The sequence below is a fragment of the Colossoma macropomum genome, unplaced genomic scaffold (genome assembly GCF_904425465.1).
Source record: "Colossoma macropomum unplaced genomic scaffold, Colossoma_macropomum, whole genome shotgun sequence".
Classification (NCBI taxonomy): Eukaryota; Metazoa; Chordata; class Actinopteri; order Characiformes; family Serrasalmidae; genus Colossoma; species Colossoma macropomum.
In genome coordinates, this window is record NW_023494788.1 from 1,430,233 (window position 1) to 1,448,899 (window position 18,667).

At 41.7% G+C, this 18,667-nt stretch overlaps 2 protein-coding genes across 3 annotated transcripts; one reads left to right on the plus strand and one right to left on the minus strand.

The window, feature by feature from the left end:
* Nucleotides 1-600: 600 nt before the first annotated feature.
* tmem231 (transmembrane protein 231) lies at nt 601-6,152 on the minus strand. 2 transcript variants are annotated; one of them, XM_036567758.1, is made up of 7 exons: nt 5,695-6,152; nt 4,496-4,662; nt 3,591-3,719; nt 2,662-2,805; nt 1,994-2,075; nt 1,703-1,808; nt 601-1,205 (listed from the first exon to the last, which is right to left on the minus strand). In XM_036567758.1, the coding sequence occupies exons 1-7, from the start codon at nt 5,834-5,836 to the stop codon at nt 1,175-1,177; spliced, it is 801 nt and encodes a 266-aa protein (XP_036423651.1). In that variant the 5' UTR covers nt 5,837-6,152; the 3' UTR covers nt 601-1,174. The 2 variants fall into 2 exon arrangements, with proteins under 2 accessions (XP_036423651.1, XP_036423652.1); XM_036567759.1 differs by having other exon boundaries at nt 601-1,194; nt 1,690-1,808.
* An 872-nt stretch (nt 6,153-7,024) lies between these two features.
* gabarapl2 (GABA(A) receptor-associated protein like 2) lies at nt 7,025-16,536 on the plus strand. The gene is made up of 4 exons (XM_036567996.1): nt 7,025-7,242; nt 10,235-10,290; nt 13,563-13,735; nt 16,004-16,536. Exons 1-4 carry the CDS (start codon nt 7,209-7,211, stop codon nt 16,092-16,094), a joined length of 354 nt encoding a protein of 117 aa, XP_036423889.1. The 5' UTR covers nt 7,025-7,208; the 3' UTR covers nt 16,095-16,536.
* The last annotated feature ends 2,131 nt before the right edge of the window (nt 16,537-18,667 follow it).

Genomic DNA, 18,667 nt, shown 5'->3' on the forward strand with positions numbered 1-18,667 from the left:
AACAGGAGAAAACGGCTTCAGTCTCACTCTGATTTAAACTGGACTGAACTGTGTCCAGGAGAAGACCTGAGATGAAGAGGAGATTAATTTAGAATGTTTCTCCACTCTGGGATGACACTCATGAATGCTCAGTACAATCAGTTCATAGTAGATACAGATAATAACTGAAATTCTACATTTTTCTCCCAGAAGTCCTCTTGTGATGTCCTCCTGCTGATTCCTCCTGAATGGGTGGAGCTAAACTGCTGTAGGCTGAATGGGTTCAGCTGAAAGGGCAGTAATATGCGAATATGTTCATGATTCTGACATCACAACCATGATGAATCCAAAACAGGCTGTTTTTGCAGTTTAGTTTGTATATACAGACCGTCTGGACTTCAGTGCTTCATGAACGTTTATTGTACATAAAAGCGAGGAGGTCCAGTTTTTGATGATATGGGCCCTTTAAGGGGTTAAAGACATTAATGTCCTCACACAGCGCTGTCCCACAGTCACTCTGGGTCAGTATATGTCAGATCACTGAGGCTCAGCTCTGCAGGACACAGACCCCACAGCCTCGGCACAAAAAGGAAATCAGTGTTTGGCTGATTTCTCAGCTTTATCTGTGAAAATGTTCACTAAATACAAAGAAAACCTTAAAGTCAGCCTGGAGTTCTTGTGCTGTGATTCAGTAACAGGAACATCACTGTTATTTACTGTAGCACATCAACAACAGCAATTACATCACAACATTAACATACAACCACAGCAGTGCAATTAACGATTCTCCAATAATTACACTCGACAGGTTCTTCTAATCAAAGATGATTTATTCCTATTCAAAATAATTTCACCAAAAACTCATACAAACATACCAAACTGTATTAAAGGCTGTATAAAACTACACACTCATAAAAATAAAGGTGGCAAAAAGGGCTTTTTGGAGCGACGCCAGAGGGGAACCAAAAGTGGTTCTCCTTCTGAATGTTTGACTGAATGGTTCTTTAATAAACAGAACACTGCAGTAACAGTGGAGGACGCGCTGCCTCTGCTGTGTTCGGGTCAGGAGGTGTGGGGTTTGAGCAGGGGGACGGGAACGGTGGGCAGAACCTGGTTCTGAAAGACGAACGTCTGAATGCGATTAAAGAGCCACAGGAATACGAGCAGAACACTGACGTACTGGATCCAGGCAAACTTAATCACCTCCCAGAAGCCCTGGCCGATAAGTGCTGCAGTCAAGGAGACACAACTCACGGACACTACAAACAAACAAACAAGCAAACAAACAAACAAGCAAGCAAACAAACAAACAAACAAACAAAAACACAGGAACGCAGAAACTCAGAAACACAAAAATGCAGAAATTCAAAAATGTAAAAACGCAGGAACTCTAAATATAAATATAAAAACTCTGCTGTTTGCAGTGATGTTAACATTGTACAGTTCTGCTACCTCCACCCACCCACACCCACTATCACCAGCCCACCCACCCACACTCACTATCACCAACCCACCCACCCACACTCACTATCACCAGCCCACCCACCCACCCCCACTATCACCAGCCCACCCACCCACACTCACTATCACCAGCCCACCCACCCACACCCACCATCACCAGCCCACCCACCCACACCCACCATCACCAGCCCACCCACCCACACCCACCATCACTAGCCCACCCACCCACACCCACCATTACCAGCCCACGGATAAAGGATATCTGACTGACTCCACCGGGTAACGTATTTCTGCGTTAATCTGAAAGGGTGCATTCACAGCTCGACCAACGATCCACACTGGAGCCGGGCAGGAGAGATGAGTCGTCACTGAGAGAGAGAGAGAGAGAGAGAGAGAGAGAGACAGACAGACAGACAGAGAGAGACAGAGAGAGAGAGAGAGAGACAGACAGACAGACAGACACAGAGAGAGAGAGATTGTTTTTGTATTACTGTTTACTTCATAGCTCTAGTGTTAAAACTGAGAAAGCAAACGTCAGACATCAAACACTTACAGTTTCTCTCCTGATAGGCCCGGATGATGTTGGTGAGATCGTAGGCACTAGCGAACGGACTCGCTCCATCAACCACCGACACCTGCAGAGGAAACACAGCAGGTAAATCACACCTACGGAGGAAACACAGCAGGTAAATCACACCTACGGAGGAAACACAGCAGGTAAATCACACCTACGGAGGAAACACAGCAGGTAAATCACACCTACGGAGGAAACACAGCAGGTAAATCACACCTACAGAGGAAACACAGCAGGTTAATCACACCTACAGAGGAAACACAGCAGGTAAATCACACCTACGGAGGAAACACAGCAGGTAAATCACACCTACGGAGGAAACACGGCAGGTAAATCACACCTACGGAGGAAACACAGCAGGTAAATCACACCTACGGAGGAAACACAGCAGGTAAATCACACCTACGGAGGAAACACAGCAGGTAAATCACACCTACGGAGGAAACACAGCAGGTAAATCACCCCTACGGAGGAAACACAGCAGGTAAATCACACCTACAGAGGAAACACAGCAGGTAAATCACACCTACAGAGGAAACACAGCAGGTAAAGTAACTAAATAGAATGTTTTTTTAATAATAGAGCTGCAGGTCTGCTGAAGCAGTATGAGGGTGATGGGGTGTGTAAAGGTGTGTAAACACACTCACGTTGTACGCAGTGTGTAGTCCTCGGTGAGGGAGGGGGGTTCTCTGGTGGAGTGTCAGGTCTCCGCTGATGAACAGCTGTGATCCGGGGACTGAGGACGAGTGCTGAATAAAGGCCAGAGACTGCATCACTACAGTGGACATCCGCTACGGACAGATGGACAGTCGGACAGTTCACTGATTCATTCAAGAGCTAATAAACCATGTGAATGAACCAGTGTGAATGAGACAGTGTGAATGAATCGGAGTTAATGATCCAGTGTGACTGTGCCACTGTGAATAAGCTGGTGTGAATAAACCAGTGTTAATTATATGTATGTATCCATAATCGTATTAATGTGAAGGATCCAGTGTGAATGATCTAGTATGAATGGACCAGTGTGAATGGACATGTGTGAATGATTCAGCGTGATTGATCCAGTGTAAATAAATCAGTGTGAATGAACCAGGGTACATGAATTAGTGTCAATGAGCCAGTGTGAATGATCTAGTGTAAATGAACCAGTGTGAATGAACCGGTATGAGAGATCCAGTGTGACAGATCCTGTGTGAGTGATCCAGTGTGAATAAATAAAGCAGTCTGAAGGAGCCAATGTGAACGATCCAGTGTAAATGACCCAGTGTGAATAAACCAGTGTATATGAACCAGGGTAAATGATTCTGTGTCAATGAGCCAGTGTGAATGATCTAATGTGAATGAACCAGTGTGAGAGGTCCAGTGTGACTGATCCAGAGTGAATGAACCAGTGTAAATAAACCAGTGTGAGTGATCCAGTGTGAGTGATCCAGTGTGAATTGAGAACATTCTACCAATAGTCACACAAAGGTATGGAGCACTAACTAAGTGTAGGTGTTTGGTGGAGAATTCTGGGTAGTGTGCTCAGGGCTTATGGGTTAATATGTGTGGTTTGTAGTGATGTGCTAATACACACAAACAGCTGATAGGAGAAGATGAGGAGAAGCTGAATGCTGTAAATCTGCTCTCCTGCTTTTAGTGGAACAGCCAGCTGGAGACTCAGACGGTCTGATTTTCCATCCTGATTACTGTCCTCCTCTCTGACCTGTCCAGCAAATACAGTCTATATCAGTTGGTTTATATCAGATAGCAATGCAAACGACTAACATGTTAAACCTCAGCACCTGTTACAGTCACAGACCACCAGATTCACACAGCTGTGCGTCTTGTTTAGATATTATGTATTTATTAGGACTGTTTTGTCTAACAAAACCCATCTGACCAGAACAGCGGTTCTCAACACCAGTCCTAGACAGAACAGGGTTTCAACTGCTCTCCACCAAACACACCTGGTACATGTGAAACGCTCCGTGCTAGAAAAACTTACTGGGTCAGAACTGTTCACAGTGGTGGTGATAGGAACCAGACGTCCACCTCTAAAAGCTCCCTCACAGAAAGTTCCTACATGAAATGGTTATGAATTCACTGCCTGATGACTGAGACACTGTTTTATGATAGTTTTGATTCATGGTGGAGGGATACATAATATGCAGGGCGTTTTGAGGCTCTACATATAATTAATTGAACCTTTTTAGCCAACTGTGTCTGAACACATCGGAATTAGACCTCCGCATTTAACCCATCCGTACAGTGAAACAACACATACACACTAGTGAACACACACACACTAGGGCCAGTGAGCACACTTGCCCGGAGCGGTGGGCAGCCCTATCCACGGCGCCCGGGGTAGCAGTTGGGGGTTAGGTGCCTTGCTCAAGGGCACTTCAGTCACGTACTGATTATGTATGAGATGAGAACTACTGGACTAGATCATCACGTTCCGATGTTCCAGTTACCTTTCTGTTTACCTGCAGTACTTACAGACACAGAGGGGATGCGAAGGTTATTTCCCAGCAGACGGTTGAAGTTTGGAAAGGTGCTCCAGGCCACAAACTCTCCTGCCGTACCAGTCGCTCCAATCATTAACATCTGGTACTGAAACTGCACAACCGGCTGCTCTTCATACGTACTGCGCTTCAGCCAGAACCCTGCTCAATAAATCACGATCAGCTGGTTAATACTGAAATAATACACTCTTACTTTATTTAAAATGGACTTTTACTTTAATAAACCAAAATCTTGACCCAAACAGAAGGCTTATTCTGGAGAAATATCATCTACATGGTGGTCACGAGTCAGAATTGTACTTATATAATAACAATAATAATAATAATGATAATAATGATGATAACAATAAGCTGTTACAATCTTGTTTACAATTAATAAAATATCACTCTTAGTGGTGGAGAATGTATTTCCTATTATTGATAGAATTTAATGTAACTGTATTGTTTCAACAACAAAGTTTGTAAACGATCAGCACTGATCAGCTCACTCCAGCTCTGCTCCTGCCTCCCAGCTTTGGTGTCATTATTGTCATGTTTGTTGAACGTATTGTGAGAATAACGAATTGTGAATTTAATCAAATCAACATGTGGGCTGAGTGCTTTTTGGAAACTGAGCCCTGATTAATAAACTCCTTACTAACAAACTTTAATCACTTTAATAACTCCTGGCCTTACTCTTATTTTAATCATCTCTCACTTTGTTTATGAAGAATTTCTAATTTAGTGAACTCTCACCTGGTTTATAATGAAGTCCTACTGTAATAAATGATAACTTTATCCAATAATAAAAGCCTGTTGTGTTTAATAGTGACCCTTGGCCTGGTTTATAATGAAGTCCTACTGTAATAAATGATAACTTTATCCAATAATAAAAGCCTGTCATGTTTAATAGTGAACCCTTACCTGGTTTATAATGAAGTCCTACTCTGATAAGTGATAACTTTATCCGATAATAAAAGCCTGTTGTGTTTAATAGTGAACACTTACCTGGTTTATAATGAAGTCTTACTGTAATAAATGATAACTTTATCCAATAATAAAAGCCTGTTGTGTTTAATAGTGAACGCTTACCTGGTTTATAATGAAGTCTTACTGTAATAAATGATAACTTTATTCAGTAATGAGAGGCTGTCGTGTTTAATAGTGACCCCTGGTCCAGTACTAAGCCCTTACCTTGGCTCCTGTAGGCTATCAGCAGCGGGGGGATGTAAGTGAGGCAGAAAACAATCAGCACGAACAGCGTTGCTCGAGTCCAAACGCTGCTTCTGTACCTTATTAGAGCCGGGTGAGAGTAAACTTCATAAAAAGCCATCATTATATTGATTTTCTAAACTGCAGCTTTAATCGCGGGTGGAGATCAGACCGAGTCTGCGGCTGCTGCTGCGGTTAGCATGTTAGCATGCCTGCTGAACAGCGCAGCTCTGCTGTGGTTTGGCCGCTGAAAGGTGGAATGATGTGGATTAAACTGCGGGTTTAATTCGTGTATTTAAAGTGACATTTAATCAGATCGAAATGCAGCTAAATTCAGTTCGGTCGCGTTTAAAACGCGAGCACCGTTAGCTCGGCTAGGCTAGCTAGCTCTTCCCGTAGCGAAGCTAAGCGTCCCGACGTTACCATGACCGCCTTGCGAAGCTCCGCCCACCCGCACCACGGCCCCGCCCCTCCCCTCCCCTGCACTTTAATCTCTGCTTTACTCAGAAATGTGTTTCTATAAATGAGATGATGGCGTTGCTGCTAAACTATGATACTAATTCAAGTAGAATAAACGAGGTTATGAAAATATTAACCTTATTGGGCAAATTTCATACGCAAATCCAGAATTATGGCATCGGTTTCCTAATTTTAAGCCTTATGTTTTTATGATTCCTTATTAGAAATACAGAACAAAAAAGAGCAAAAAAGCTAAAACGACATCTCGTCTATTAAATGAAATTATTAAAGCACTGCATTGAGTAACGAAGATCATCTCATCATCATATATGAAATTATGTTTATAATTATTACTTTTTCTCTTTCCTTTTTTGTTTTCAATTTGATTTTACTTTGTGTTGTTTATATGCGGATGTATGTATTGTCCTTTCCCCTGAATAGGTTCATTATAAATCCGTCTTCCAAGATTTTAGATGTTTATATAAAATAAAATAAACAAGATAAACTCCGCATGACATTTGCATGTGTGGTATATATATTATGTAAAAATGCATATATAAAATATAAAATATGGTTTTTAAGGCGGAGACGAAAATAAATACATGCGTCTTTGTTTTTGTGAGGCGCCGGAAGACACCACACATTCACGGTGTCCCCTCATTGAATCTCAGGGCGCGCTTGTTCGGGCGCAGCCGGCCATGTGTGAGTCTTTGTGTCCTCTCGGCTTTTGGGCTTTTGTGATGGTCACTGAGTGCATGATTTAACCCCGGAAGCGCGGACAGAGCGGACCGACCCGAACCCGTTCGGAGTGGATGTGTGGATCCCCCCCGCTAAGCGCTGAATGGTACGAGCTGGATGACGTCAGCCCGTCTGTGCGGCGGAGTGCTAACGCTAACGCTGGCGGACTGTTGACGTTTCGCTTTGACTCTGTTGTTTTCAGTCAGGTCCGCTTCCCGCGGTGTTTATTGACCTTATTCAACATTATATATTTTATATCTACGGTTTTTTTACGCGAGTGACGCTCAGAATCCGCCAAAATGAAATGGATGTTTAAAGAAGACCATTCTCTGGGTAACAGATTTTAGCTGCTTTGCTAACCTGGTTCTGATCAGCGGGTCCGGATTAAATCAAGATGAACATTTAAGATTAACTGTCAGTGAAAACGACACAGACTTTAATCTGATTTGTTTGCTGTCAGAGCCGTTTAGCTGGCTGGCTCGGCCAGTTCTGGTCATGTTTACATTGTTAGGCCGTGTTGCTGCTGAGCGCCCATTCACATACATACAGCAGGGTTCCTTAAGGGTTCTTTAGCGAAGACAGTGGTTCTATATGGAACCATGAACACATCTGCATGCTCAAATGGTTCTTCGCATGATGAATTGGTTCTTGAGATTGATGGAGAATGTGTTGGTTCTGTATAGCACCATAAAGGGTTCTGCTATTGTTGTGATGTCAAGCTTGTAACAGTGGAAGAACCCTTTTTGGTCCTGTATAGAACCAACACATTCTCCATCAGTCTGAAGAACGTGTCACCATGCAAAGAACAATTTAAGCATGCAAATAGTTCTATAGTTCTACTCATGGAAGCATTTTCTTTACTAGAGAACCCCTGAAGAACCATCTTTTGTAAGCGTGTAGAGGTGGGCGATATGGCAAAAATGTAATATCACGGTATTTCAGTATGTCACGATAATTATCTTTACTGACATCTGAACGATTGGAAAGACAACTTGTTTAAAAAATATGATCAAAAACTATGAACACAGTGATTCATTTTCAATATTTATCACTAAATCCAATAAGACAGGACTAGTCATGTTCTCTCTGTAATCAAACGTGCAGTTGGGAAGTGGTTTTAAGTACTGACGATGTCTGATCTGCTCTGAAAAGCTTATTGAGAAATATTGTGATGTAATTGATCACGATAAAGGTAAATATTGTCATATTGCCCAGCCCTACATCAGCCTTTAATTATATTCACTTAATATACTTCAACCTTATTTCATCATGTTTTACAAATCAGCCTGTAACCGTCTGACTGTAGAGCTTAATCTGACGAGCCGACCAACTAACGAGCATCTATTTAGAACGAAACCACAGACACTACGGCTGAATCTTAAATGGGTCCCTGCTCCCTATGTAGTGCACTAGATAGGGCACTCCCAAAATTAATTCAGCTAAAACTGCACGACTCCCTCGTTAACGTTTACTGCGCTGTTCGGGTGTAAAAGCTAAGGGTGGGCAATATGACGATATTTTATTGTTATTGTGATAAATTATGTCACTGTGTGCTTTTCTGAGCATGTCGTGTTTATCGCCAGTACTTAAAGAGACGGACCAGCTGCGTGTTTCAGTACAGAGTGAGCACAGTTAGGCCTGTTTAACTGGATTAAGTGCAGTTTGTAAAACGCTGAATAAAAAGTTTTGTAGTTGTAAGTTTATTATTATTATTGTTATTAGTATCAGTATCATAGTGTTTTATTAATCACACTACAGGTTCTGTTTTGTCTGTTCCAACTTGTTAAATCTCAGAAAAACGAAATATTACGATGCATATGGTCCATCGTAAAAATGTCTTGAAGTATCGTGATATAATGTTTTTGCTATAATGCCCACTAAGCAGTGCACTATCGAGGGAGAGCGGAGCCGTTTGAGATTTAGCCTAAAAGCACTTAAGAAAAAAGCTTTGAAAGCACTAATTTATTGCTTTGTTTCGTTCTTAAACAGCGAGAGTCCGTCGAGTCCTGCGGTGTCAGTGTTTTCAGACTCATCATTTCAGTCTGTTGAGTGTTTGATTTACCATAAATATGATGTAAATTAACAGCTTTCAAATTCCTACAACTCCTGTTTTTCCTGTTAAGTTTCATTTCTGATCTGAAACAGTGCATTTCGTGCTGCGTATCAATACATTACAGACGTTTTTAGATTTCTCATCAGCAACTCAGCGTTGATGATCAATGTGTCCGTCCTGTGGGGCTCAGTGGAGTCTGCGCTAAAGTGCAGTTATTAAGGTGCATTTGGAGGATGATGCCACTGATCTGCGCTCCAGCCTCCACAGTAAACAATAAAAAAATCAATACTGGGCTTTCCCTCAGAGCCAGGAAGCCTTAGACCAGCAGGCTGTATTTTATTTTATTTTATTTGATCCTTTTGACCCAGAAAGCCTTAGATCATAACATACACATTGCCTGCCAGTTTGTTTGAATGAATGATTGGATTTATTTGAGTTTTTTTTCCTTATTTTTGGTCCCTTTTTTTGATCCAGAAATTAGACAAGCCATGGTCTGTTTCTTTTCTTTTTTATCCAGAAAGGCTTAGACCATGCCTGTTTATTTATTTATTTATTTGATCTAATTTAATTTGATTTATTTTTGCATTTTTGTTCTTACTTTTGATCTTATTTATTTTCATCCCTCTAATCCAGAAAGTATTAGCCTGGCAGGCTGTTTCCTGGTATTGATCATCTTTTATTGTTTATCGGGGACGCATTAGGAGTCTGTGCATTAGTGTTTGAGCTGAGTGGAGGAGCTCAAACAGGAGCAGCTCAGGAGTATTTTCTGTTGATGAAACTCAAACAGTCATGTTTGCTGTCTCACTGAAAGATGGCAAACAGTCAGATTTGTGTTAGTGAAGCAGCTCATTCAGCTTCTACTGATATATTTAAAAGGAGCCTCAATAAAACAGAATTTATGTATCAGAATCATCAGAATCAGATTTAGTGGCCAAGTATGTTGACACACACACACAATTGGGTTCCAGACGTTGGCGTCCCACCAGTATAATATACAATATAGAGACACTGTACATATAATTTACAGACAATACACAATATACACAACATACAGGTTATACAGGGACAAGCATTACAGATGAGTGTGTGTGGTAGTGCAGAGAGCAGTAGTGTGTATCATGTACGGGAATGAAGTCATGGTGTATGATAATGTACACTCAGCGTTATTCTGAGTGGAACACGCTGACGGTTCTAATGATGATCTGGGCTTTTTAAAGCTATCAAACAGCTCTGAGTCTAATTCTGGTTCATGTTCCTCTCTGTTCTCTGTAGAGCACCGGTGTGTGGAATCTGCCAAAATCCGCAACAAGTACCCAGACAGGGTTCCAGTGAGTATGAATACTAATGAACCTCTCCAGGCTCCGCCCACTAACACGTTATTTCATAGCTACTGTTGTGAGGTTGAGCTTTACAGAACAATACAGTCAATCTAATGAGAAACTGTAGAACGGACTCCGCCATATACGCACACTGACCGCCTCACAGCACTGAACTCCTGAAACACCCTTGTACTGTTAATGAATAATCTGTGACTCTAATGCTGCTCACATAGAGCACCGAGTGTACTGATGAAGTAAGAACCCGGTTCTGTTTAAACTGAGGGGCTGACAGCTTATTTTCTTATCTAGCCTGTTAGCTGCTCATCTAGCTAACAGGCTAAAAGAGCCAACATGCTAACAGCTCCATCATTAATATCACAGCTTGAATTAAAGCACTTACAGTATGATTCACTGTAAAGCTGCAGTATAAAAGTCTAAAAATGTCACTTGAGTGTCTTAAACGCCTCAACTGTCAGAAGTTGCGTCAAACCCAGGCTGAATCCCAAACGGCTCTGCACTCACTAAATAGTGTTCTAGCTATGAAAGTTTAGAAATTCTGGCCTCTACAGACAAACAGTGCATCATGTATCGAGTGTGGATGAGTCTGAGTCCCAAATGACTGTTTCTTAGCTGTAGTTTGCTCTGTTGGGCTGCAGGATCCAGTATTTAAACTCCTGTAGTGCACTATGTAGGGAGCAGAGAGCTGTTTGAGATTCAGCCCCAGTGTGAGAAGAGGGGCCGCTGGATTGGTGCTAAATAAGACTTGTGGTGGTGATTTGGTGACCAAAAAGTACTGTTAATGTAGAAACCTTCGCTTTAAACAGTGCTGTGTTGTTATAAGTTCGTTGTTATACAACAAACAGTTAAAGTTCATGAAATGACCGCAGTGAACAGTGTTGGGTTACCGAACGTTCTCCTCATTCAGCAGTCCACGGTTGCCTGGCAGTGACACCATACATTAAAGGAACTACATTTCTTGGCGGAATACTTGTTTATATTGATTACTATTAATAATAACTTACATTAATTTCTGAAAAGTCGTGTATTTTATGTTGGCCGCTGTTTTATAAAAGCAGTAAGCCACTTGGGGCCGTGCGTTACAGGGACGGGTTTTACTCCGCTTTGCGTCATGCCTAAGAACACCCTTCCCTGATGAAATCACAGTAACGCACGGCCTCCAGTGGCTTACAGCTTTAATACACTTGAGCAGAAGTGAAAGTTATAAATTGAAAATACTCAGCAGAGCACTAATCCATCAATACTAAAGTACATGTACTTCAGTAAATGGAACTAGTTACTACCCACCTCTGTGAAAGTGGCTCAGATCTGATGTGAAAAGGTCAGATTTGAGTGTCCACACTGCTCTGAACACATCAGATCTGTGTCAGTGAGGCAGATTTGTGCCACCTCAGCCTGTGACTGTGAGCACATCCTTCAGGCTGAATGGGATTTTTTCCAGTGTTCTGTAAAGCTCAGCGTCGCTGCAGCAGCGCTGACAGAACTGGAGCACAGGTCAAAGTGCGCTAGCAAGATAATTATATAATAACCATAAGAGAAGCTTCACTCTGTAATTTTCTCCTGGCAGGTTTGGAGATGAATATATTCACCATAAGAGTAAACGAGCTCATTGTTTGCATTGTTTTGCGGTTACCTGGGAGCCTTCATAACCTCCACATACTATAGGCTGCAGGCTTTGAACAGTGGGGGTTTGCATGTATTCAAAGCTGTAATTATCTAAGCGTGAGCCGCTGCTGAAGCTCTGCCTGCGGCTATAACAAAAGGCCCTGTGAGGCTCTGGGCCCCTCCTGCAGCCCCGCCTGAAAACTGACACCTGGAAGAGTTCACAGTGCAGGACAGCCCTGCTGCCCCGCCGCTCGGCCGCCTCTCACCGCTCCACTCTCCCTAACACGACCCAGCTGAGTCGCCAGCCTTTAGCTCTGATTTTCCATTCCACCTTAAACGGTGCAGCAGTTACACTGTGTCTGAGACATGAAGCACATTTATAATACCTAAATAATAAGAACAGCACAGTTACAGTGAACAGCTTCTCACTGGAGTTTTCCGTTCCACCTTAAATGGTGCAGCAGTTACATCCTACTACACATTTAAGGTGGACCAGAAAATTCCGATAATAGGCTGGCGAATAAGAAGCTTTAAGCCAGCAGGTTTGTACAAGAAGATGGTTCTTCACAGGTTCTTTAGTAAAGACAGTGATTCTGTGTAGAACCATAAACACTCAAAGAACCATTTGCATGCCTAAATGGTTCTTTGCATGGTGAAATGGTTCTTAAGATTGATTTAGAGTTTGTTGTGTATGGTTCTAAATAGCACCAAAAAAGGTTCTGCTTTTGCTACAAGCTTGACATCGTCACAACAGCAGAACCCTTTTTGGTGCTATATAGAACCATTTTCAGAAATGTTCTATATAGAGCCATTCCCAATCAATCTGAAGAACCATTTCATCATGCAGAGAACCCTTTATGCATGCAGATGGTTCTTCGAGTGTTCATGGTTCTATGTAGAACCAGTCTTTACTGAAGCTGCTTTTCCGCAGCATGGTACAGCTCAACTTGACTCGCTTTTGGTGCCAGCTATTTCGTTGTCCACTGCAGATATAGCGCCCCCTCAGTGTAGCTGGTCATCATAGCGACGCTGCATGAAGCTGCCGTGGTGTGAAGTACATAAATGTTGTTCAGAAATAGTACCAGGTACCAGATTTGCCTGATGAGAACCAGAAAAGGGGAGTAGAGTCGAGTTAAGCTAGTACCACACAGTGGGAAAGCAGCTTAAAGAACCCTTGAAGAACCACTTTTTTAAGAGTGTGTTAAAGTAAAGAAGCAAACTGTGAACGTCTGATTGACAGTATTTGCTGTGTAAATATGATATTTCTGTATGTGAGGCAGTCGGTTCACTGTTGATCTGCTTTGTTTAAGCTCTCTCTCTCTCTCTCTCTCTCTCTCTCTCTCTCTCTCTCTCTCTCTCTGTGTTTCTCTTTCTGTGTCTCTCTCTCTCTCTCTCTCTCTCTGTGTTTCTCTTTCTGTGTCTCTCTCTCTCTCTCTGTGTCTCTCTCTGTCTCTCACTCTGTCTCCTTCTTTCTCTCTCTCTCTCTCTCTCCCTCTGTCTCTTTCTTTATCTCTCTCTCTGTCTCTCTCGCTGTCTCCTTCTTTCTCTCTCTGTGTCTCTTTCTCTCTCCCTCTCTTTCTCTCTCTCTGTGTCTCTCTCTCTCTCTCTCTCTCTCTCTCTCTCTCTCTCTCCCTCCCTCTCTCTGTCTTTCTGGGCAGGTTATCGTAGAGAAGGTGTCCGGCTCTCAGATAGTGGACATCGATAAGAGGAAGTATCTGGTCCCCTCGGACATCACGGTGGCCCAGTTCATGTGGATCATCAGGAAACGGATCCAGCTGCCGTCGGAGAAGGCCATCTTCCTGTTCGTAGACAAAACCGTCCCTCAGTCCAGGTGAGCTGGAGCGTCTCGCTCTGCAGGGTCGTTTTACAGACCTGGGAAAAGACTGATCGATTGTTTGATTGATTGATTGATTGACCATTAATTAATTAATTAATTAATCTGAGGAAGCCCTGCTGAGAGCAGTGCCTCCTTACCAGGAAACAATGGGACTGTAATAAATGATGAGACAGATAAAGTTTAACTCCCAGGAGCCTCTGCTCAGAGAAAAGCCATAAACATGAAGGGAGAAGTTGTTTTATAAATATAGGTGTTTTATAGCTGTAGAGGTTTTATAGATACGATGTCACACAGTGTCAGAAACCACATAATCGAGTCTGTTAGTGGTTGTGTAACAGAGCTGGGCGATATGACAATATATATTTTGTAATTGTGATAAATTATGTCACAGTACAGTACAGTCTGCTTTTCTGATCATATCCCGTTTATCATCAGTGCTGGTAGAAACTGACCGACTGCATGTTTCATTATAAAGAGAGTAAAATTAGTCAGTTTAACTGGATTTAGTGATAAATACTGAATGAAAATCACTGTGTTCACAGTTTTTATAGTATTTTTTAAATGTAGCTCTGCTGGATCTTCTCTGTTCCGGCTGATCAAACATCTGAAAAAAGAAATATTGTGACGTATCGTGTATCAGGAAAGTGTCTTTAAGTATCACAATATTATATTTTTGCCTTTTCGCTCAGCTCTAATGTAATAACCGTCAGCTGCTCTAAAATAAACATGTTCTTCCACCTCGTTCTTTCATCATAATATTGAATTTCATATCCTCAAACTCCCAGTAAGGAGGCGTCTCTGTGAATATTGAGCCTTTATGGGGAATAAAGTGTTCCTCTGTTTCTCTGAGCTGCATGTTTATTACACACATCAGTGAGTGACTCGAGAGAGTGACTCACTGTTTCCTCCCGAAAACACCCAAATTGAGGAATCCTGGCCTGAATTTCAGCAGTTCCAGTTCTGCAGGATTTCAGAATTTACTCAACCTGGAGCTGCACATTTACACTGATGCAGTCAGGGCTTCTCTGAGCTGCTGTTGTTGAGCACAGACTCATTTATTTAGATAATAACAAAAGAAAAAGTTCACTTTAGATCAATTATGACAGATTCTAATAAATAACATCAGTGAATCTGCACTTTTAACATCTATTACGCTTTACCAGTTTCTAACTTTCCTTTCCTTTAGCTTTTTGTGGATGCAAACGTTCTGCAGAGTCCCAGAGCTCAGCGTTCTCAGAGACTCTCTCCCCAGAACCCACTTTTCTCAGCTGCCTGAAACGCCTCGTTGGAATTCCAGCCCTTTTCCTTTGTTACAGGATGACATCATTTCGTAACACAGTCCACTGCCCGCCTACCGGCGAGCTCCGCCCCCTCAAAGAGCGCACAGCGGCTACTGGAGGAGGTCCAGATTTTTGCTCCAACGCAAGGAATGAGCAAAAGTGTGGGCAGTCTGGAGGTCCCTAAGGACCGGATAATCTGCCTCCTCTAATGTAAACTCTGCAAACGTTAATGTTCAAATTTCGTAACCCACTTCGTCTAATATTAACATAAACTTGGCACACGTTAATAATCAAACTGGAGAATCTACTTCAGATCATTTTTAAAGAAGCTTTTTGCAAATGCTAATATTGAAATTGTAAAATCTACTTAAACTAATTTTAACAAACTTTGCAAAGGTTATTATTGAAGTCGTATAATTACTTCATATAGCGTTTATGTAAACTGTGTAACGAGTAGGTGTTGTTATTTTTGTTTTCCTTCTCTCCTGTTTCAGCTGTTAAATGGATGTAGTTCGTACAGTGGGTGCTGGCAGGGTGTTGGTGTTGTCGTTGTTGTTAACCTTTACAATCCGAACACGATTTATTTGTACGATTTATTCGGAAGATGTCAAACACATGTATAACTGACTGTATCCTGCAGAGCAACTGCAACATTATTCGCCAGTTAAAAATCCAGTTAAACTAATTTTACTCTCTTTATAATGAAACATGCAGTTGGTCAGTTTCTACAAGCACTGATGATTTATCACGATACTAATATATATATTGTCATATCGCCAAGCCCTGAGTTAAAGTCAGTAAATAAACAGTAATTGTGTACTAAAGTGTGCAGTAGTGAGTCTCTGTAGAGGATCTGTAACTTATTCACACTTTCAAAATCAACAGCAGAATTAAAACTGACTGCGGAGACACAAACCTTTTCATATGCATGAGACGGTTTGTAATGTTTTGCACCACTGACCGCCATGTTGTGTCGTTTCAGTCTGACCATGGGGCAGCTATACGAGAAGGAGAAGGACGAAGACGGCTTCCTGTACGTGGCCTACAGCGGAGAGAACACGTTCGGATTTTGAAGCCTCTGCATCGACGGCCACGCCCACCTGAACCACATTAGTCCCGCCCACTCCGCACCGTGCCCCACCCACTCCCGCCTCTGGAAGTTTCCCCTCAGACTGAGCGCGACTGCACTGCTCGAGTACCGTGTTTGGAAGTGTGGATGAACCATCGTCGCATTAATTATGAAAACGTCTGCATCGTATCTGTAGTGTCACCCATATCGTACCGTATTATGAAACACAGTAGCGTTAGATCGACTCATTAAGTGATATTTTTGTGAATGGTATTGCAGTATTATTAGAGGTGCTTAATATTGTTGTTTTAAGCGATAATATACAGTAATAATAACTTTTAAAGGTTTAATTTATCTTTTTTCCCTGTATAAAAGTATATTTAAGAAAAATATTTGAACGGTAAGGTAGCTGGATGACCTAACCAATAAAAAAATAAAAACACCAATGCTGAAGTTTTGTGCATGTTTATTATTCCTAAACTCATAATTTAAAATCATAGATGTCTGCAGTGGGGAAGGTCAGTGTTTCAGAGGTTAAAGTAATAAAAAAATGAATACTGATAAAGATTTTCCCCTCATATATGTCATACAGTGTGTTTTATTGTAAATATTCTTGTATGCATCATTCATAGAACACATTCCTACTGAAAAACAAAACAACATATAAACAGCATAAATAATAAGTAGCAGATTTTAAAATAAATATAATAATACAAAGAGTAAGTTTATAGTAATGATCGGTTGAACTTAACAACGAAGTAAAAGTTGGCTTCCAATTCACCATCTTGGTCAAATGTTCCATTCCACCTTAAGTGCTATAGCAGCTACATGGAACTGCTGCCTCATTTAAGGTGGAATGGAACATTCAAATAAGAAGCTGCTGATTTGGAAGCCAACTTCACCAACATGTTGCAAGTGTGTGATGATCCAGGCCTGCAGTTAGCACCATGCTAACTGGTGGGCTATAAGCTCCCATTACCTGTTAGCTATATTAGCCTCGTCGCTCCAGAGCTAAAACTACAGAAGCAAACCTCAGACACCAAACACCTCTTAGTGGATCGATGGTGTCTGGAGGGATATAAGAGGGAGAAATATGACCTTTTGCCCACCTTTCGCGTTAGGATTACACACACACACACACACACACACACACACACACACACTCTCCCCTGCGCTAAAAGCCAATTTAACACCTCTCTACCAACAGAGGATGGGGTCATGACCTTTCTGCTCACCTCAGCCTGTTAGGCACAGCTAATATTGCACTGCTTCTGCTGTTTAACTCTCACGCGTCTCCATTATCACCAGCGCTAACAAAAGCATGCTGGAATTTTATATCAGTTACTGCCAAAGCCTTCTTTAACGGCCCTTAAAGGGCCCCAAACACGGAAAACCAAATGTCCCCTGCTTTTTTGAAATGAGTCTGTTGTAGAGTGTAAACACTGTTTAAGCATCTTTGGGTTCTTGAAAAGTGCCCTGTATGTTTAATGTATTATTATTATTATTGTTGTTGTTGTTGTTGTTATTTTTATTACTGTTAAAGTTACGTACCGTTCACTCTCCAGTACATATATGGAAATGAAACTGCCTTTTAGAATTCACTGGTTTTGTGAAAGGAACACATTTACAAAAAAAAAATCCCAAAATGGCGAAGGATTAGGGCTTTGTTCACTCAGCAGGTAAAAGTGGCCCAAATCCATCTTCTTCCTCGTGTGTGACACAGATGTGTGTCTGTGTGTCAGAGTGAACAGATAAACACACTGAATCTGACATTTTCAATTCCGATCTGAGACGCTTTCGTGTGTGGTACTGAAATCCGATACGTATCCAATCTGCGGCAATGCGACTCAGTCTGAACAGCCAGATCGGAATTCATGCGACTTTTACATCAATCCAACTCGACATTCGTCATTATCAGACAAACAAAACAATCAGATTTGCTGAGAAAATCAGATTTGGGCCACTTTTACCTGCTGTTTGAATGTAGCCTTAGCTTTTAATGGTCTCAGCATTGACGGCTTCAAACAGCTGAAAAACATTGCAGAGCCAGTTTATGTTTAATATGAGACCAAATATTCACTACATGGTTTAAATCTGGACTCTGACCAGCCAGAACTATCAGTACAAACATTATATTTTTTGCCCAGGAGTGTACATTACATCCACATACATTCAGTTCAGCCCCGCCCACTCATACTGACGCTACAAGGAGTATGTCAGACAGTGTTTGAGGCACAATACACAGCAGCCAGTCAGAACAGAGCTCATTTGCATAGGTCAGTTTTAAACGGGCAGTAAAAAAATAGCCTGTTTAATTCTCAGGGATGAAGAAAGCATGAAGCAAATGGACGGAAGAAAAATGAAACATATCGACCCTTTAAGGTCTAGGTATTAAGATAAGTGTGAGGTTTAAACTCTATAGTACTAGATAATTATTTTGGGTAACATGATTGTGAGTTCCAAGGTGGGTTAACTGCACTGAAATGCCCAGCAGGTTCTAGATATTACGGGTAAGTATGTGGAACTATTGTGGTAGTTATATGCTGAATAAAGACTGCAGATGAATAAAGTGCAGCG

Coding starts and splice junctions, on each gene's coding strand:
- gabarapl2 (XM_036567996.1), top strand. CDS start 7,209: ATGAAATGGATGTTTAAAGAAGACCATTCTCTGG. Junction 10,291..13,562: donor AGTACCCAGACAGGGTTCCA/GTGAGTATGAAT, acceptor CTTTCTGGGCAG/GTTATCGTAGAGAAGGTGTC. Junction 13,736..16,003: donor AAAACCGTCCCTCAGTCCAG/GTGAGCTGGAGC, acceptor GTGTCGTTTCAG/TCTGACCATGGGGCAGCTAT.
- tmem231 (XM_036567759.1), bottom strand. CDS start 5,836: ATGATGGCTTTTTATGAAGTTTACTCTCACCCGGCTCTAATAAGGTAC. Junction 3,720..4,495: donor TTCGCATCCCCTCTGTGTCT/GTAAGTACTGCA, acceptor TTTGCTGGACAG/GTCAGAGAGGAGGACAGTAA. Junction 1,809..1,993: donor GGCCTATCAGGAGAGAAACT/GTAAGTGTTTGA, acceptor TCTCTCTCTCAG/TGACGACTCATCTCTCCTGC.